Here is an 18,553-nt window from a genome sequence, read left to right as displayed (position 1 = left end):
TCTCCCTGAGGGCGCGGCGCCGGGGCGCTGCCCGCCGCGCCATGAACGCGGGCCGCCGGCGGAGGAGGCCGGTGCCGCGGCAGTGAGTGAGGGCGAGGGCGCTGAGGGGGCCGGGGCAGGGCCGAGGGGGGTTCCCCTTCCCCGGTAACGCGGCTGTGCCCGGCAGGAGGCGGCCGGGCCCGGCCGAAGGCGGCGGCTCCAATCCGTCCAAGCGGCACCGGGAGCGGCTGAACCGGGAGCTGGAGCGGCTGGCGGGGCTGCTGCCCTTCCCGCCCGACGTGGTGGCCGGGCTGGACAAGCTGTCTGTGCTCCGCCTCAGCGCCGGCTTCCTGCGCGCCAGGAGCTTCTTCGGCGGTAAGGGATGTCCCAGCGCTTGCCCCTGCTCGGAATTCCTGCCTGGAATTGTACGCTGTCCCGCTGCTCCCTGGCCGCTGCATCCTCCGGCAGCTGTGTCACCCCCTCCCGGCGTGTTCTTGCACCCCTCGGCAATTCCTTCCTCCACCCCCAAATACTTCGTGGGTTTGTTTTCCTCCACAGAGTATTTTTCACTTAGAATTTTTTGGTTTATTTGGGTTTTTTTTTTCCCCCCCACCCTAGAATTCTTACGAGGTTTCTCTCACCAAAAACTTGCTTTTTTTCCCCTCCCAGGATCGTGCTTTCTTTTCCCCTGCTAAAATTTCTGGGGTTCCCTCCCCACTTTCAGGAATTTCGAATCGATCCCTCCTCGAATTTTGTGGGATTTTCTCCCCCCCTCTCATCTTATGTTTCCTTCCTGGAATTTTGATGGGTTTCCCCCACTTAAATTGTGTGGGTTTTCCGCCCTCGAATGTTTGTGTCTCTGATAGTGTCGATTTTTTTTGTTTGGTTGGTTTTGTTGGGTTTTTTTTTTCCGCCTTGGAATTGATTCCCTCCTTCCGCCTCGAATTTTGTGGGATTTCCTCTCCCTCCTCGAATTTTGCTGTTGGGTTTTTTTTTTTTTTTTTTCCCTTGAATTTTGGGTTTGATTTCTCCCCCATCCGCCCTCTTTGGATTTTGGGGCTCCTTCCCACCTTAATTTTTTTTTCCTCCTCAAATTCTGGTGGGTTTTACGCCTTCGAATTTTGTGTCTTTCCTGTCTTTACGCCTCTGGTGTTTTGCAGTACTCCCCTGGAGTTTTGTTTCCCCCACTCCCGAGTATTTGTTTCTTTACCTGCACTAGAATTTCATCTTTTCAACCCTCAGAATGTTGATTTCTTTCCCTTAGAAAGAAATCAAAAGTTGCTTTTCCCCTTTTTCTAGCCCACATTTCTTCGGCGTGCCGTCTCCAGCTGCTCGGCTGGGGCTGCGTCCGGCCCTGCCGTGGGATCAGGGTGATCTGGAAGGGATGGAGTCGATTTTGTTTGCGGGCTCTGCCGAAGTAGAAAATTCCGGTTTATGCGGGAGGATGAGGCAGAGCCTTGTGCGCCTCGGCTGGGGAGTTTCTCCATGGAAGTGACTTTTTTCCCCTCTATTACTATAGACTCGCTGTGCTGGCTGTGAACGGTAATTCCGTGTGATGTGCTTAAAATCTGGGAGCCTCTTATTTTTGGGAACCGTTCCACGGCGCTGTAATTGTGATTAAGAGGAGCCCTCAGGAGGGCATTGAGGCATCCCTGGATTTTCCTGGTGGACTAGCAGTGGCTTGAAAATGTTGTGTTCTGAGTACACAGAAACACCACTTCTCTCTCTCTCTTTCTCTTTTTCCCTCTCTCTCTCTCCGTCTCTTTTGACCCGACTTAAAGGATTGGCAAGTGGGCGGGCTGGAAAACGCGTGGTCCGGTAGAGTTGTTTGCCTTGCCGCGCCAGGTTATCAGGAAATTTACTGTTCAGAAATTGCCTCATTTGTTGTGGGTGTCTTTTTTCCCAGTGCCATTCCATCTAGTTTAATTCCATGGCACCGATTTCCCTTTTGTCCGAGGCTATGGGAAAGCTTTGTGGCAGGGAAGGAGGAAAGCTTCAGCCTTTCAGATGTGAGTAGTGATTGCAGACTGAGCTGAGTGGTTCATGATTTAAAAAGAATCCTTAAATGGAACTCTGGACAAGCTTATCAACAAAATAATTGATCCTAAGTGCCTCTATCTAGCTGTCCATCCACCCTGCTTAAGTGGTCCCTGAAAGGAGATTGAGGGAAAGCAAGGACATGAAAGAGGTTGAGCGTAGAAGGGGAGCAGGATCATGGGACGGATGGAAACACTGGGAGAGGTGTCCTGCCAGGGAGCAGGATATCCAGCCCATCTGAGATCCATCCTGCTGGAGAAGCAGCACCGACCAGAACCCAGCACCGGGATCAGGAGGGCCAAAAGGAGCTGAGGTTGGCTTCCAAGCTGAGGATCCTATCCAAACAATGAGTGCCAGCTGGTTTAAAGGCTTGTACTTCCTCCTTTTCCATCCCGGTCTCTTCCCCTACAACAGTCCTCCCAAATGCCTTATTTCTTATCTGCCTTGGTAAACAAATATTTTTAATTCTCATTCCCTGACCTTCCTCCCTCCTCTGCTGGAGGCTCTTTCAGCTCACGGGGTTCAGTAGAAGTGGTACTGTGCTGCAGGGCACCTCCCTGTCCCCTAGTCCACGTGCTGCTGTCAGCTGGCTGTGCTGAGCGTGTCACACCGGCTGCGTGCCAGCAGCTTATCCCGGTGGTGCCTGGCAGGGCTGCTCTCCTCTAATCTCCCCCTGTTCCGCTCACTCTGCTGGGAGGGGAGGAGGGGTCCCTGGCTCTTCCACCTTCCTCACCTTCTGGAAAGGGGCAGAGAGGAAAGATGCTCCAGGGAAAGGTTTCCTGTCTTGCTCTGCATGAGGATTTCTTACCAAAAAAAGAAGATGCCTCAAAGGCGCCTTGTCATGTGGCTGTCAGGTGCCACCTGTGTAGCTTGGGCCACTTGAACTGCTAGTGGGAGGTCAGCTGGCAGATGTCACAATGGCCAAAGGCTCACTTTGGGGAAGTGTCACTACTTTGTTCCTGTGGTTGCTGGGAAGTTTTATCCTAGCTGTGCTTCCTACAGCAAGCCTGGCCCTTCTGGTGTGTGAGTGTAGCCCCTGCTGGGCACTACTTTGCCCAGGGGGCCAGCTGTGGGTCCCCAGGCTGCCCTATGCCTGTCACAGACCTGTGCCTGTTCAGTGATTGACCTGTGGGATTTCTCTTGATGCTCTGAAACAAGTCTAGGGTTTATGAGCTGTAGGAAGAGCAGTAGGAAAAGGTCAGTTTGCGGTGGCCAGGAGCTGCATGTTTGAACCCCACAGCCATGGGCTAACCCTGTGTTGAAGTGGGAATCCTTGGAGATGCAGATGCACCTCTGCCTGTGTGCAGCATCCTTCCTGGCTCTCTGGGCAGCTCAGGTGCATTGCTGGCTGGGAGGAGAGGGGGAAATACCCTGGCACGTGTTGTGGCCTTAGAAACTTTTGGCTCCAGAGGGGCTTGTTGGCTGCAAAAGTCTGTGACTATGGATGAGAGTTGTTCTGGGCTCTGTGTAGGTTTGAGCTCTGCATAGGTCTGTTCTATACATAAGCTTAAGATCATGTATCCAAAACTTAAGCAGATTTTCTCTCCCTTGTGCCTTTAAAAGATAACACTCTCGTGGAATCTGGGGGCTTGGGGGTTTTCCCAGAGTCCTGAGTCCTCTTAAAATCGTTGGTGGCTGTTGTAGGATCGATGTGCAGCCCCGGGGCTTAGCCTCACCCTTTGAACTGTGCTGTGAACCCAAGCTGTTATTGCTGCAGCTGTGGTGGCCCAGAAGGTGCCTGAGCTGCAGTCAGGAAAAGTGCTTTTAATTGTGTAATTATTAGAGACTATGTAACCGCCCTGATACCTCCGCTCAGGGGTGAGGGCTCGAGGTGGGGTGCGTGGGACTAACGCTGCTCATCGCTTCACTTGTGTGCGCTCCCTCCTCCTGAGCTGTTTGTCAAGCACTGCAGAGAGCTGTAGCAGTGAAGCCTAAGGGCTGGCTTGAGAAAAACAAAGCCTGGTCCTGTGATCACCGTGTGCTCTTAATTGCCTAGGTTATAAGCTGACTCAGAGAAGCAATTTAAGGTGGGTAGGTCTTGTGACTTCCCTTAGGTAGGCAGTTTTCCTGCTGCACGCTTTCCTTGCCAAGTGTTTCTCCCTGACTCTCAGAAAAGCAGCTGGTGGGAAGCTGTTGGAGCTCCCTGGGGCTCACAGCAGCCTCCTGGGGGCTGCCTGCTCCAACACCTGGGGGCAGCTGGGCTGTCTCAAGGGCCCCTGCAAAGGCAGGCAGGGGAGCAGGGCTGGGAAGAAACCCCACGCTGAGGCTTTGGGCTGGGATAATCCTTCCTGGTCTAGTGGAAGGTGTCTCACAGCAGGGGAGTGGAACCAGCCGGTGTTTAAGGTCCCTTCCAACCCAAACCATTCTGTGATGGGTGCTAAGGCTCCTGAGGGAGGAGCAGTGGGAGAGGGAGGGTTCAAACAGTTGATAATGCTGCAGCAAGAAGGCAAATCTGGCAGGTCCTTGTCATCTTTGTCCTTGTTTAAACTCCTGCACGTGCTTCTCCCTCTGAGACCCAAGTGACACAATCAGAAGCTACACGTAGTCAAGGCCTCCTTGCTTCTAAAAGTGCAGTGAAATCTTTTAAGAGGCCATCCATTATTAACCACAAGTGTTTTTGGAAAGCGAGGTATCCACATCATTCAGGCAGGGATAAATAATTCATTTGTTTAATGAAATTTTTGCCAACAGGGAGCTCTGGCAAGTACAAAGTTAAGTAAAACCATGGTATCGGTTATGAATTAGCAAATGGGAAGTCAGGAAGTATTTGCCAGTGGCTGGAAAATGGGTTTTGAGCAGTGCTGATGAGAACCCAACTGATGGTTCAGCAAGGCAGGGAGAAGATGGCTCTGTGGCCTGGCATTGGCAAACCTGTGCCCACTTCCCTCACCATTTACATGATGTTTTCTAAATTTCCAGTATTTTCTCGCTTACTAGCAGTAAAAGGTGGGTAAAAAACAATGTTGAGGGGTTATTTGATGCAAGGGAGGTGTACCAAGCAGCAGTGCTGCAGGTCCTGAGAAAGGAGAAGCTGGACAAGTGGATGGAAAAAGGAAATCTTGAGATCCGCTCGTGGGAGTAGAGACTTTACCATGAGGTTAAGGCCAGCTCTTCAGGGGATTGGCACAAATGACAGAAAGAGAGAAGTGGATAAAAGGTAGTTTTGTTAAGAAATCAATCAGTCCTTCCCCTGGAGTGGCTGGTACACGCTGGCGTGTTTGGCAGAAGGCTTGTAGGGAGCACCATTACCAAAATCCTTCTTTCCCCTCTCCAGAACCTGCTCAGACTGACAGTGGCCATGCAGATGGCCCAGTCCTCCCCCTCAGCTCTTAAAGAGTCAGGAGGCAGTTTGGTTTCCTTCTTCATCAACACCTGGAGCAGGTTTGGGATCAATTTGTTTAATTTTTCTCCTTTGCGGTCAGTGGCTGATGGAAACCGTGCTCCCACCAAGCTTTTGCTGTGTGAAGGGAAGGCGGCTGGGAGATATCCTCTCTAAAATGTTAATTCTTGCTTGGTGGTTCAGAGATTTCCCAGGTCTGCAAAGCCCTGGCAGGTTTAGGAGTTCACTGGCAAACCGGGCAGGCAGCAAGGTGTCTCTGCAGCACCACGTGAAACAGATTCCCAGGCTGGGAAGCACCTGGAGATGGAGGGAGGAAACCCACCTCTGGTGGCCCGCCCTGCTCTCCTGGTGACAGCAAAGGGCCAGCAGAGAGCTAGTGAGCACTGTGTGTGAGGATGACCACGGGGCAGGGAGCTTCCTCCTGTGGGGAGGCAAATGTGGGCAGGAAGCTTGCTCCCCAGATATGGGAGAGATTTTCTTCCTCTCAGCTAAAGGCCTTTTGTAGCCAAATAGCTTGCAGGGCCTGGCTGTTTCTTGGAAGAAATAGCAGTAAAGTTATGAAAGCCTCATTGCTTTCAAATGACTAGCTTCTGTCTCCTCATATTTCTCCCTCCAGCAACAAAGATGACACCGGTGCTCAGGGAGGGAGCCCAGGAAAAGCCAGTTCTCTCCTTTTTATTCTCCTCTTTTTTTCTGGCAAGTGCCTGTCCCCGGTATGCAGCGAGGGCAAAGGCTGCGCTTGGTCTTGCTGCCCTAGGTGAAGGAGACTCCTATACCTGGCACGTATCCCGCCTTTCCCGGTGCCCAGCTTCGGGTGGGATGCACTCAGCAGAGAGGATGTGGCAGTTCCCTGGCTTGTTCTGCTCTGTCAGCCTGATGTGCTGTGACAGTTCTGCTGAATTGCTGACCCCGGGGACTGCGCAGGGCTATTTATGGACACACAAAGCTGGGGGACACCCAGCAGGACACCAGCCTGGTGTGGCCACAGCCAAGAACCCATCCTCTTTGGGGATCCTTGGATGACTCGGATGGAAAAGGTGCTATTTGGTGAAGTTCATGGGCAACCTCCATGGGAATTCTGGTTTATCCCTTGCTCCCCGGTGGTTGGATTCTGTTTGGTGGCAAACATCCCCATGGAGGACAGGGGGCTGTCCTCTATTGTTATTATGTCTCCTCTGGCCCCACAGCCCAGATGCTGATAGCAAAGCCTGTAGGCAGCGGTTGGGATCAAGATTTCCATTTGCAGGGGCGATATCAAACCATTAAACCAGAGCCCTGAGCAGAGGGCAGCAGCTTTAGCTGCTTTCCTGTCAACCAGGTTTATTTTTAATCACCTCCAGCACAGCGGGCTGGGAGCTCACAGAGGAGGACTGGAGACCCTGAATAATTCATAGCTCCTCATTTTGCTCCCAGCAATCAGAAAATCGTGTTGCTGGAGGGGTGCTGGCACAAAGCTGCTCTTTGTCCCCAAAGCCTGACTCTGGAACATTCACTTTTTGCAGCATCTCAAATCCTTCAGGATCAGCTCTGTGCAGATGGAGGAACTGAGTTTCAGCAGCTGCTTTGGCAAAGCACAGGAAGCACAGAACCTGTTACAGAGCCTGGCTTTGTTCACGTGCTGGTGGCTGTTGCCTCCTGACTCGCTGTCCAATTGCTTCCAGAGTCTACTTGATGCTCCCATCACCTCTGAGCCTGGCAGCCCTGCAGTCCAGAAGCTGGGAAAGGCAGAGCCATGAGAGCTCTTGCTGCCTCTCTGCTGGCAGGCCACAGTGGTGCTGCAGCTGGTGTTTCACACCTTTCCTCCCGGATCCCAGTGGGAGCAGCTGATTTACCAGCAGCCAAATGTTGTCCTCTGTTCTCGTGGTTCTGGCAAGAGGCTTCCCAGCTTTCCTGTGAGCTCCTCTATCCTCTGGACAGGCCTGTCATGCACAGGCTTGTTGTCATCTTAGCCTTTAATCATTATCCACATCAGAATATCCCCAGGAATCGTTCTCTTGGGGAGTACAGAACAAAATTTACAGGCGCATCTTTCAGTTCAGCTGAGTGACAGATTCCCTCATGCGTGTGGATCATGCATCGACCACTGTTAGATCTCGGGTGTCTGCGTCTGGATCTGTGTGTCTTCCGTGTTGTTTTTCTCCCACTGTGAGCTGTGGCTTGCCTTAATTTGGTTGAGTAAAACCACTGTGTTGCTGAACTGTAAGGAGACATCATTGACTGAGCTGTGTCCTTCAAAAAGCCACATTCCTCATCCTGGGCTTTGCTGCAATGCCTTGTGTGTATAGGGCAGGCTTCTGCTGCTGTTGGCCAGCATCTGTCAGGTGGGCAGGAAGGCCATGGTGTGGCCACAAGGCCAGGGCAGTGACTGTCCCCTGTGCTGGGCATTGCTGGGGCCGCACCTTGAATCCTGTGTTCAGTTTTGACCCCTCACAACAAGAAAGACATTGAGGGGCTGGAGCACATCCAGTGAAGGGAACAGAACTGAGAAAGGGTCTGGAGCACAAATCTGTTGAGGAACAGCTGAGGGAGATGGGAAAGGAGGTCAGCCTGCAGAAAAGGAGGCTCAGAAGGGATGTTCTTGTTTTCCACAACTCCCTGACAGGAGGGCGCTTGGGTCTGCTTCCAGGGACCAAGGGATAGGACAAGAGGAAATGGCCTCAAGTTGTGCCAGGGCAGGTTTAGTTTGGGTATTGGGAAAAATTCCCTCACAAAAGAAGTCAGGTATTAGATCAGCCTCCCCGGGGCAGTGATGGATTCACTGTCCTGGGAAGTGTTCAGAAGACCCGTGGCAGTTGGAGACATGGTTTGGTGGTGGTCTTGGCAGTGCTGGGGAGTGGTTGGGCTCTATGATCTTTCTGCAACTTTTAACAATTCCATAGTTCTATGATTCGGATGCCTGCCTGCTTTAAGGATTCCTGGCTTTAACTGCTTTTTACTTGTAGATTGTTAAAAGGGAGAAAAAAGGAGTGGGAAAAAAAAAAAAAACAAACCCAGACTGAAACTGTCCGAAACAGAGGATGTTTGAGGGGTGGGGAAGCATCCTGTTAAAATCAACTCTTGTGAGGGAGAAAGCAAAGGGCTGTGGTGTGTCCCTGCAGCACTGATGTCCCTTCCCTTTACTTGGTGCAGTTGCTCTGAAGAATCCTGCTGCCAAAGAAGCCCAGAAGGACGGAGCCTGTGGCACTGGACCAGCTCCAGGCTTGGCAGCAGTTCCAGAGGGTGAGCTGCTCCTACAGGTTAGTGGTCCTCACAGATGCCTTCATGGGATCTTCCTGTTGTCCCTCTGCCAGCTCCTTTGAGTTTTACCCCAAAAGCAGGTTGTTCTGTTGCTGATGTTGTGATTTCATGTGGTGTAGCTCACTGGGCAAAGGTTTAAGACCTCCAAAGGTCCCTGGGACAGAAACTGTGTTTCTTTTTCCCTGCTTTTCCCATTATTCCTGGAAAAAAAATTGCCATCTGTAAATAGTCCATATGTAGGGAACATCTTGCTGGATTTCTGAGCATGGCAATTCATCTTTTCTGCTTCTCTGCCCTCATGTGTAAATGTGCCAGAGGTGTAACATGGGAACCAAACTGAGCAAGGTGTTTGAGTGCTGTTTTCAGCATAGGCACACTGATCCTGACTTGAGGATATTGTCTAAATGCTGTTGAAAACAGAGAAGGGAATTGTCGTGGAAATTGTCGTGTCTCCCCTGATTATGAGAAGTAATGTGTGACACTGAGCACACAGATAGATGCTGATGGGCTGTGTGCTCATTCCTTAAACACAGAGTAGGTGGGTGTATCTCAGTAGCTCTATTTTTCTCAAGTGGTCTCCTTTGGGTATGCTGGAGACAAGGCTGATGATGCTGCAGCTGCCACGATTTATTCAGAGATGCCAAGAGGTCGCCTTCTGTCCCCAAACTTTGCACAGAGAATGGGAAGAGCAGCACAAGGTCCTGCAAGGACACGGGTCTGCCACCCCCTGCCCAGCACCCGGGCACAGACTGTGGCACTGTCCCCTGGCCAGCACCCAGGCACAGACTGTGGCACTGTCCCCTGGCCAGCACCCAGGCACAGGCTGTGGCACTGTCCCTTGCCTGCCTGGCTGTCCTCCAGCACAGGCTGAGCGTGCTGGGCAGCCCCAGCTCCCATCCAAACACTCACTCAGCACAAAGTGTAATTACTGTCCTGAGAGCTGAGGATCTCTGTGTCTGTTGGGAGAAGGGCTGAGGCCAGCCTAGTTAATAACCAGAAACCTGAGAAGTTTTCCCTCAGGATGTCCCAAAACTGCTCAGCAGGGTTTGCTGGGGGTTGATGTCCTGCTTATGAGCTCCTCCCATAGCTGGGTACCATCCTTTTAGAGGTACCAAACTGGGTCTGAAAAGCTGCTTCAGCTCTCTCTATCTGTGTGACCCTGGATGTGGCAGGAGATCAGAATCTGTCTCTGTGTCCCCAAGGAAACATTCCTCCATACTTACAAACATACTTCAACCTGGTCTGTCACCTCTGATGGCCAAACTTCCTTTGTCTCTTGATCTGCTCTGATTCTTCTCCTGTCCTTCTCTGAAGCTGCTCAAAGGGTTAAAGTGCATTTGGCAGCACTAATTAACCTCTGCAGCAGATTCCCACACACTGAGATCAACTCCAATAGAGAGAGCGTTTGTGCCTGGAATAAAGGGAAGGAGAGGGGGGAGAAACTCTGACCTGGACAATGAAACAGGAGTTGGCAGCAGCAATAGCTGGACTTGGCTGAGACTACGTGCCAGGCCCTAATTAATGCTGATGTCTGTACATTATGAAGTGGAGGAAGCAGGCCAAGGCTGGCTGCTGTGGCTTCCCTGCCAGGTTAGTGGTGCAGGATGGTTTTGGCTCTGAAAAGCCACAGGGCCAACACTGCAGGAGTCCTGCCTTCCAGAGAGGTCCTGCTTTGTGCTGCCATAGTATCCCCAGGGGGATCTGTTGCCCTTAGGGAGAGGTGGCCGTGTGGTAGTGTCAGGGCAGTGAAAGCTCTTCAGCTTCTGGGAAGATAAACCAATGATTTTCGTGGGATTTCACTGCCTTTGCTCTTGAGCAGCACCACAGGCTTGAAGGTGTCTGCTGGGTAACTGGGGATTTTCAGAGTTGGGGGCACTGAGCCACGGAGTGAAGTCTGCCAGCTGGGCTCAGGGTGTGCTGCTGTGGGGCTGTTCTCAGCCCTGGCAGGGGCATGACGAGGTCTCCAAAGCACTGGGCTCTGTGCCACAGAGGCTTGCAAGGGTTGTGCCTGCAGCACTTCAGGGTGCTTCCCTGGATCCTGCCCATGCCTATGTCAGCAGTGTTCTGCCTGTGGGCTCCTGCCTGCTGCCAGAGAGCAAGGGTGGAAAGCCAGGGCTCCCGGAAAGGAGCTGCACTCCCAAACTGGTAGGGAAGCTCCTCTGCCCCTTCTAGTCTTCTCCAGGTGTAAAGGACACTGTCAGCCAGCACCCTGGTCCCTTCTGATGTGTCCTGTACTGCCAGCCGTGGGGTTTTTTAGCTCAGGGAAAACATCCAAATTACTTGCCAAATTTATTAAACTAGTAGCAATGAGCCCCTCTTGAGTAGGACAGAGGCTCTGATCAGCTCAGCCCATTCCTGCCAGGAAGCCCAGTGATCCCTTGAATTTGGACTTTGCAATCCTGGAGCTTGAGGAGTGGATGGAAGGGCCAGTGAACGGTGAAATGTCTTAAGTGTGTAATACTAAAAATGCAATGGAAACTTCAGATTGATGGCTGCATTTGCTATTCTCGGGGGGGGGGGGGGGGGGCGGGGGGCTTGGGGCTTCAAACCCACATGGGCACAGCAGCTTTGGGTATTTATTTTGTGAAAACAGAGCACAGCATTCAGCCCTAAGGGGCATGGGTTGTGGACGAACCAGGTAGTGCTCCAGAAGAAGTGATCTTGGAGGTGGTGATCTTAGAGGGATTCTCCAACCTAAATGATCCTTTGATGTATTGGCAGAAAGGAAAAGGTACTCTGTGGTCACTCAGAGGTTCTGTGGTTTTTCCCCAAGTTCAGGCATCAGACCCAGCCTGAGTTCCCTACTGCTTTGGAAGAAATTGGCTTTTCAGAAATTAGATTAATTTTGCTGCAATTTCAAATCCAAATCCTTAGGCTTTAGCTTGTAGCTTTTCCATTTCCACTTGTTAAGGTCCTTTCAGCACTGGCCACTTTGAGGAGGGAGCAGGCAGCAGAGTTAACACCTTCCTTGGCCTTGCTCCTTGCCCATGGACAGTCCAGGCACACCATAGTCCTTCTCCAGGCCACTCCTCTAGAACCTGGGATGGCCACACATAGCTGCCAAGGCCCTCAAGGCTGTTGGAAAGGCTCATTTCCACCAGAATGGACCAGTTCCTGATGGTGCCCACTTCCATCCTGCAAGCAGTTCAGAGGTTTTTATCTGCTCCCTGCATGGGACGATAAAGGTCTAAAGCTGAGTCTGAGTGAATGCTCTCAGGACGGAAGCACAGTTTTCCATCAGTCTGGATTAGGATATTCTGGAGCAGCTGTATGGAAGAGCTGCGTGACCCCGGAGAGGCCATCTGTGGCAGCTCAGCTGCCTGCTAGGCAGGCTTTGGGTGACCAGTGTCCTGCTGGAAAAGTGACGTGATCGTGGCCTGTACCTGTTGATCTCTCTCCTACAGGCTCTCAATGGCTTCGTGCTGGTGGTGACATCAGAAGGGCTGATATTTTACTCCTCGCATACAATCCAGGACTATCTAGGATTTCATCAGGTTGGTGGGACCCTGACTTGTTGTGGAGGGTTGATTTTTCCTTGGTGTTGCAGAATAGCCCCAAGCTCTCTGCAGGGATCCCAGGGAGCTGTTTGGGGATTTTCCTCGGTCTTGGGAATTTGGACCCCATATTGCCAGATGTGGTCACTGGTTGGTGACAAAGGACTTCATCAGCTCCATAGATACTTTCCAGCAGCCGTGTTTCCAGTGCCTTCATGGTGTTCATGGCCATGGTGAGATGTATAGGGTTCCTTGCCCAGTTTGCTTGGGCCACCCACTCAAATCTTAGTAAATTGCAAAGGGCTCCAACACTTTGGGCACCCAGGTAACGTGGAGGGCACTAGATCAGATTTACAGGGAAGTGGGACTTACCTGCAGTCCTTCAGCTACTGTGGTTTGGTGCCACCCACACACAGCTGGCTGTCCCCAACACCTGTCCACCTGGGCACAGGGAACAAGTCCCAGGGTGCCGTTCTTCTGGGAATAGTCTAGAGATGGGGTGGCCTTGCTGCTGTTTTGTTCCCTTATCCATGTTTTGATCTCATTTCTTAAGTCAGCACTAGGATTTAGAGTTACGGGGATGTCAGAGGGAAGCTGTGTTGGCTCTTCAGGCTTCCGGGAGGAAGGAAGTCAGGTCCACCATGGGCAAGGGTCCTTAACGCCAGATGTGCTGTCTGTTCCCACCAACATCAGTTCTGGGAGAGAGTTTCCAAGCTCATTTAGCCAGGGACCCATTTGAGACCCAGGGAAGCTGGGTAAGCTAAAACCAACTGAGGCCACGATGGCCTGTTCCCACGTGGGATGTGAAAACTGGCACCGACGCCAGGCTGCAGAGCTCACAGGTGGCATGTCCCCTCTAGACAGATGTCATGCACCAGAGCGTCTTTGAGCTGATCCACACCGAGGACCAGCCGGAGTTCAGGCGCAACCTCCACTGGGCCCTAGACCCACCACACACTCCTGAGGGTGAGCCTCCTCCAGCAGGTAAAAGCAAGTTGCCATCCTGAGTGGCACAAGCTGTGTGGCTCTCCAGGGATGCTAGGAGCCCAGCTTGCTGTCACCACTTGCACTCATGTGGCTCAGGCCACAGCTTCATCCAAGTGTTGTGGCCTTCCCCCAGTTTCTGTTGCGCTCTGCAAACTGCTGCAGTGCCCAGTGCTGGGGACCTCCAGCCCTCACTGGGGTGAATCCTTGCTCGATCCTCTCTCAGTTCCTCTCTTCCTCAGCGGGGAAGAGTCTTGACTCTTCTGCTGTCATCTACAAGCCAGATCAGCTGCCTCCAGAAAACTCCTCCTTCCTGGAGAGGAGCTTTGTGTGCCGCTTTCGCTGCCTCCTGGATAATTCCTCCGGCTTCCTGGTGAGTACAGACCCTCCCTAGCAGGAGAGGGGCAGGCTCACCACAGAGGTTCATACCACCACTGAAACCATCCCCTGGAGAGATCCCATGCTTCTTTCTGCCATGTGCAACACCTGCCAGTCTCAGCAAGAGACTTTCCCTGTTTTTCATAGGTTTGGCCTGTATGTACAGCCTCTCCCTGTGAGTTTTGTTCCTCTCCTCTCAGAAATGCTGGATCTTGAACAAAAGTGCTTTTCTTTCCCATGTTTTGCTTGGTTTTTCTGTTAAAAGCATGTCTTAAGATCAAGCAGATGGTTGTCATCCCTCCTCTCTACACTGGAGCGCACAGGGTGCCCAGAGAAGCTGTGATTGCCCCTAGGATCCCTGGAACTGTGCAAGGCCAGATCAGATGAGGCTTGGAGAAACCTGGGGTAGTGGAAGGTGTCCTGGCCCATGGCAGGGGGACTGGAATGAGATGGTCCTTAAGGTCATTCCAAACCATGCTGGGATTTAATGATTTTATTTGCACCAACTCTGCAGATAGACGTCTTGCTTTCCGTGCAGCTCTCTTCCTTCTCACTTTTCTGCATGACACTGAGCTTTGCTTTTCTTCCTAGGCTTTAAACCTTCAAGGCAGGCTGAAATTCCTTCATGGGCAGAACAAAAGATCTGAGGATGGCTCTGTACTGCCCCCCCAGCTTGCTCTGTTTGCCATCTCCACACCCCTGCAGCCCCCGTCTATCCTGCAGATCCGAACCAAGAACATGATCTTCAGGACCAAGCACAAGCTGGACTTCACCCCCTTGGCATGTGATGCCAAGTAAGCGGCAGAGCTTCCAGCGCTCCATTCTTGACATCCTACCCCAGCCCTGCCTCTGAGCTGGGTGTGCTCTCTGTCTCTCACAGGGGGAAGATCGTCCTGGGCTACACTGAGGCAGAGCTGCGGATGTGTGGCACCGGGTACCAGTTTGTCCATGCTGCTGACATGCTGTACTGTGCCGAGAACCACATCAAGAGTAAGAGTCCCCTCCCTGGTCACTTGTGCTGATAAGTGGGCTGGGATTGGCGTAGCTCTGTTAAGCATTTCCCCACTGGATGCTTTGCTGTGCTGCTCCTGTCACTGCAGGGAGCGTGGGGTGGAGGGAGGGGTGTTCACCTGCACGGTGTCCCCTGTGCCTGCCAGCCATGCTGCCGTGGTTTCCAGCTGGGAAGGGCAGTGTGCCGTGGTGGCAGCCCTTGTGCTTCCTCCTGGCAGTGATGAAGACGGGGGAGAGCGGCCTGACGGTGTTCCGGCTGCTGACCAAGGACAACCGCTGGAAGTGGGTGCAGGCCAACGCACGGCTCATCTACAAGAATGGCAAACCCGAATACATCGTGGTCACACAGAGACCCCTCGTGTATGTGCTGGGGCTGGCATGGGCACAGCTTGGCTTTTTCCATGGCTCTGGGATGTCCTGAGCTGGGCAGGATGTTGGAGTTGTCATTGCTGCTTGTGCCTTTTTTAAGGAGCAGCTGTGGGATTCTGTGTTTGGTACTGTTTAGCTACATCCCTGTCTGCAAGGCCACCCCTCAACAGGGGTGATGCTTTGGTTATGCTGCAGATGTTTGGGTTTTTTGTTTGTGTGAATGCATGCTCGCTGTAGCAAAGGAGCTTTGGCTTTCTAGGGATCACAATTGCCCGTGGCAGAAGCACTTGTGATTTGTGCACGTATCAGCCACAGTGTCCTCTTCTTGCTCTGCAGAGATGAAGAAGGAGGAGAGCACCTTCGGAAGCGGTCCATGCATCTTCCTTTTACCTTTGCTACAGGAGAGGCGCTTCTGTACCAAAGCACTCACCCTCTCCCAGGCTTCCCTGACCTTCTCCAGAGTAAAGGGAAACCCAGCAAGTCCAAGAAGCCCTCCTGCAGCTATGTAGGGCGCTCCCAGAAGAATGGCATTGACCCTCGGTCTCTGCTGGGCACTGTGATGCAACAGGACAAGGCGGTATATGACTCACACCCAGATCCCTCTCAGAACCCTTCCTTCGGCAGCACTTCCCAGCTCGAAGGTGTGTCCTTGCCAGGTGCAGGAGGGGATGCCTGGAGTATGGGCACAGCTCCAGTTTCTTCAGGGGGCAGCAGCCTCCAAGAGAAGCTGCTGGATTTGCAGCAGGAGAATCCTCTGTTGGCCACCATAGACTCACTCTCAGTTAAGAGTGGTGAGAGCTGTTCTAACGAGCTCTTCAGTGCTTTGGAAGGCCTGGGCTTGAATGCTGAGGACCTGGAGCTCCTGCTGCTGAATGAGAAAATGGTGATGGTCAGTATGGACCCAGACCATACTGAGACCCTGTCTCTGAGCAAAAGCCTGGCAAGCAACCAGATTCTCTCCCATGTCCCCAGCTGCTCAGTGGATGAGCGTGAGGGAGAGCAGCAGGTCTGTCCCCTACCGGGTACGTCCCCCAGCCCACAGGGAGGCAGTGCTCCATGTCACATGGAGAACAAGGACTCGAGGTGCCACCTGGTACAGCGTGCAGGGCAGCCCAGCGCTGCCCTGGGCCAGCCCCCCATAACGCTGTGGGAGCTGCCCCTCAGTGCTGTGCCAGGGCTGCTCCCGGAGGTGGCTGAGCAGGAAGAGCTGTCCAGTGGGGACCAGTGGGGACCAGCTGGGGAGGAGACTGTGCTCCACTTCCTCCAGCCGGCGCAGGGCACCCCGCTGGCCAGGGCCCCCAGCTCAGCCCCAGGAGTCACCTGCCCGCAGGAGCCACCTGGTGCCCAGCTGCTGCAGGGAGACTTCCCAGCTGTGCAGCCCCCTCAGGAGGATGCTCACCAGTCCTCCTCCCTGCCCAACCAGTGCCAGGACTCTGTGGCACTGCCCAGCCGGTGGAAACACTGTCACTTGCTGATGAACGGGGTGTGTGGCACCAGCTCCTCTCCACACCCCAGCCCGTGGCAGGACTATGTTTGCCCACTCCTGGGGTCTCCAGCTCAGCCTGGCATTTATGGCCTCAGCCAAGATGTGGTCTACCAGCCCCAGGGCTGTTTGGACCCTGGGTCTGACATGCCCCCACAGCACTTTAACCTGAATGGATTATGCAGCATGGAAGCTGCTGGCACTGGGGACTCCTGGGAAGAGATGGCTTCATACCCCAGGTGTTTTCCCCCTTCTTACCAGCTTATTCCCGAGAAGCAGCTGAGCCCTGTTTCCTCTGTGCCCCAGCTCCCTTTCCCCAGCTCATCTGCAGGGCATTTTGGGAGCATCAGCAGCCGTCTGGAGACACTGAATTCCTGTGGGGGACACAGGTCTGCACTGAGCCAGGAGGCCAGGGTAAGGGCCTTGCTTTACTCTGGGGCTCAGTGTTCCCTGTGCTGGGAGTGTGCCCAGCCAGTGCTAGTAACCCCCTGCAAAGTGCCTCACCACTGTTCTCTCTCTCTTGTAGCTCCGCAGCAGCTGTGGTTTGCCCAGCTCTCCCATGGGACTGCCCCAAGACTGCCCAGTGTTGAGGGGAAGCCTGGCACTGCCCTACCAGCCTCAGCTGCCAGATCCCCCTCATGCCTCCAGGGGGGACTTCTGTCTCTAGAAGAGACAGGAACGGACAAAGCAGGACTGTTCCCTGGGGAAAGATCTACCTTCAAGCTGCAGATAACAAACATCACCACTGCTGTGCACATCCTGCTGGTGCTATTGATGTTAGGTGCTTTGGCTCACTTGGGGGTTTTTGCCCTTTTCTCAACTTCCCCCCATCCTGCTCCCTGTGCTGTCCTGTGCTGGTTTCCATGGCCTGGGAGAGACAGCAGCAGGGCTGGAGGACAGATTTCCCAGGGCACTGGAGCAAGCTGAGCTGTGGTTGCAGGCCAGCCCAGGAGTGCAAACAAAGTTTTGTATTTACATGCATGATCCAAGTGTGAATACCAGCCTCATGAAAGCCTGTCCTAAAGAAAGAGATAGAAAATGTTTTCACGTCTGGTATTAAATTTCCTGCCATCTCAGCCAGGCACCTGTGGCTGTGGCCCGGTTGTACAGATACTGCTTGTTTTATAAGGAAAATGAGCCCTGTATGTTGTTCTTGGTGGTGCTCTGGTCTTACCCCACCCCAGATTTCTCTGTGTCCCAGGTGTTCCCAGTGTTTAGGATCCAGGTTAGAGCTCCTATAGCAAACGGCCTGGGCTTTGCTGTACTGTACAAGACATGCCCAGATTGGCTGCTAAACTGGTTTTCTCTAGGTGCTGGCCTCTCAGGTACCCTCAGACTTCAAGTCTCAAGTTTTTTCAATTAAAACCCAGAAATTTCAGTAAGATAAAATAAGTATAATGCTACTTAATTGTAAGTAGTGAGAGAGTGATATCTTCCCACAGAAAAAGCCCCACAGCCCATATATGTGTATATAATATGAATTGACAGCTTTATTTTTAGACCTCTCCAGTGGAAGAGCTTCTTACCATCCCAAAGCAACACCCTGTGGAATGGGATGAAGAGGTTGTTTAAAAGATCAGAAACACAGTAACCCTTTAAGAAACCTGACGAAGCTCATACCTCCTCCTGCTTGCCCAGCTTTGGATTCATGTGAATTCCTATTGGTTTTGTTTCAATAAATGGTTTTGGAGCTCCTCCCTGATGTTTCCCTTGCTGATTGTGTCTCTTCCGAATCTGGAGCATGTCAGGGTTTGCTGGCTGCAGCATTGGAGCCCAGGCCTTGCCACTGGTGATCTGGGACACAATGGGCTGGGTTGGAAGGGATCCTAAAGGAGTACTTGGAGTCTTTGGGATATACACAGTCCATCTCCCAGCTCCTTCCATGGATGTTTGAAAGCAACTGGGAAATCTGACAGACAAGGGTGAGTGTATTAGAAGATGTACGATATTTACATATTGTAACAAAATATATATTATACGTATATAAAGTTGCATGTAGATATACTGAAGTATAAAGTATGTGTATTTATAAAGTGTCTATATATAGTTCTCAGTATGTAATAGTAAGATAATGTAATCTTTTAAGACAAGTGAGCTGCTTCTTTTCCCCTGCTGTTGTTTTTCAACCTGGAAATTAGAAAAAACAGGTTTGTTTTCTCTGAATGCTGAATTTTCTAGCATTCCCACCCCCACCTGGCACCTGCTTTTCCTTAGCAAAACAAGGCAGCTTTGTAGCATTTC

General features: G+C 52.4%; 1 protein-coding gene across 1 annotated transcript; it reads left to right on the top strand.

The window, feature by feature from the left end:
- Window positions 1-41: 41 nt before the first annotated feature.
- Window positions 42-18,009, top strand: LOC136363782 (aryl hydrocarbon receptor-like). The gene is made up of 11 exons (XM_066323265.1): window positions 42-82; window positions 167-354; window positions 8,486-8,592; window positions 11,998-12,087; window positions 12,948-13,071; window positions 13,314-13,444; window positions 14,041-14,243; window positions 14,330-14,439; window positions 14,679-14,820; window positions 15,166-16,732; window positions 16,839-18,009. Exons 1-11 carry the CDS (start codon window positions 42-44, stop codon window positions 16,977-16,979), a joined length of 2,844 nt encoding a protein of 947 aa, XP_066179362.1. The 3' UTR covers window positions 16,980-18,009.
- The last annotated feature ends 544 nt before the right edge of the window (window positions 18,010-18,553 follow it).

Source organism: Sylvia atricapilla, chromosome 7, assembly GCF_009819655.1.
Source record: "Sylvia atricapilla isolate bSylAtr1 chromosome 7, bSylAtr1.pri, whole genome shotgun sequence".
NCBI classification, from domain to species: Eukaryota; Metazoa; Chordata; class Aves; order Passeriformes; family Sylviidae; genus Sylvia; species Sylvia atricapilla.
The sequence above is the reverse complement of the archived record's forward strand: the minus strand, read 5'-3'. Positions and strand labels throughout refer to the sequence as shown.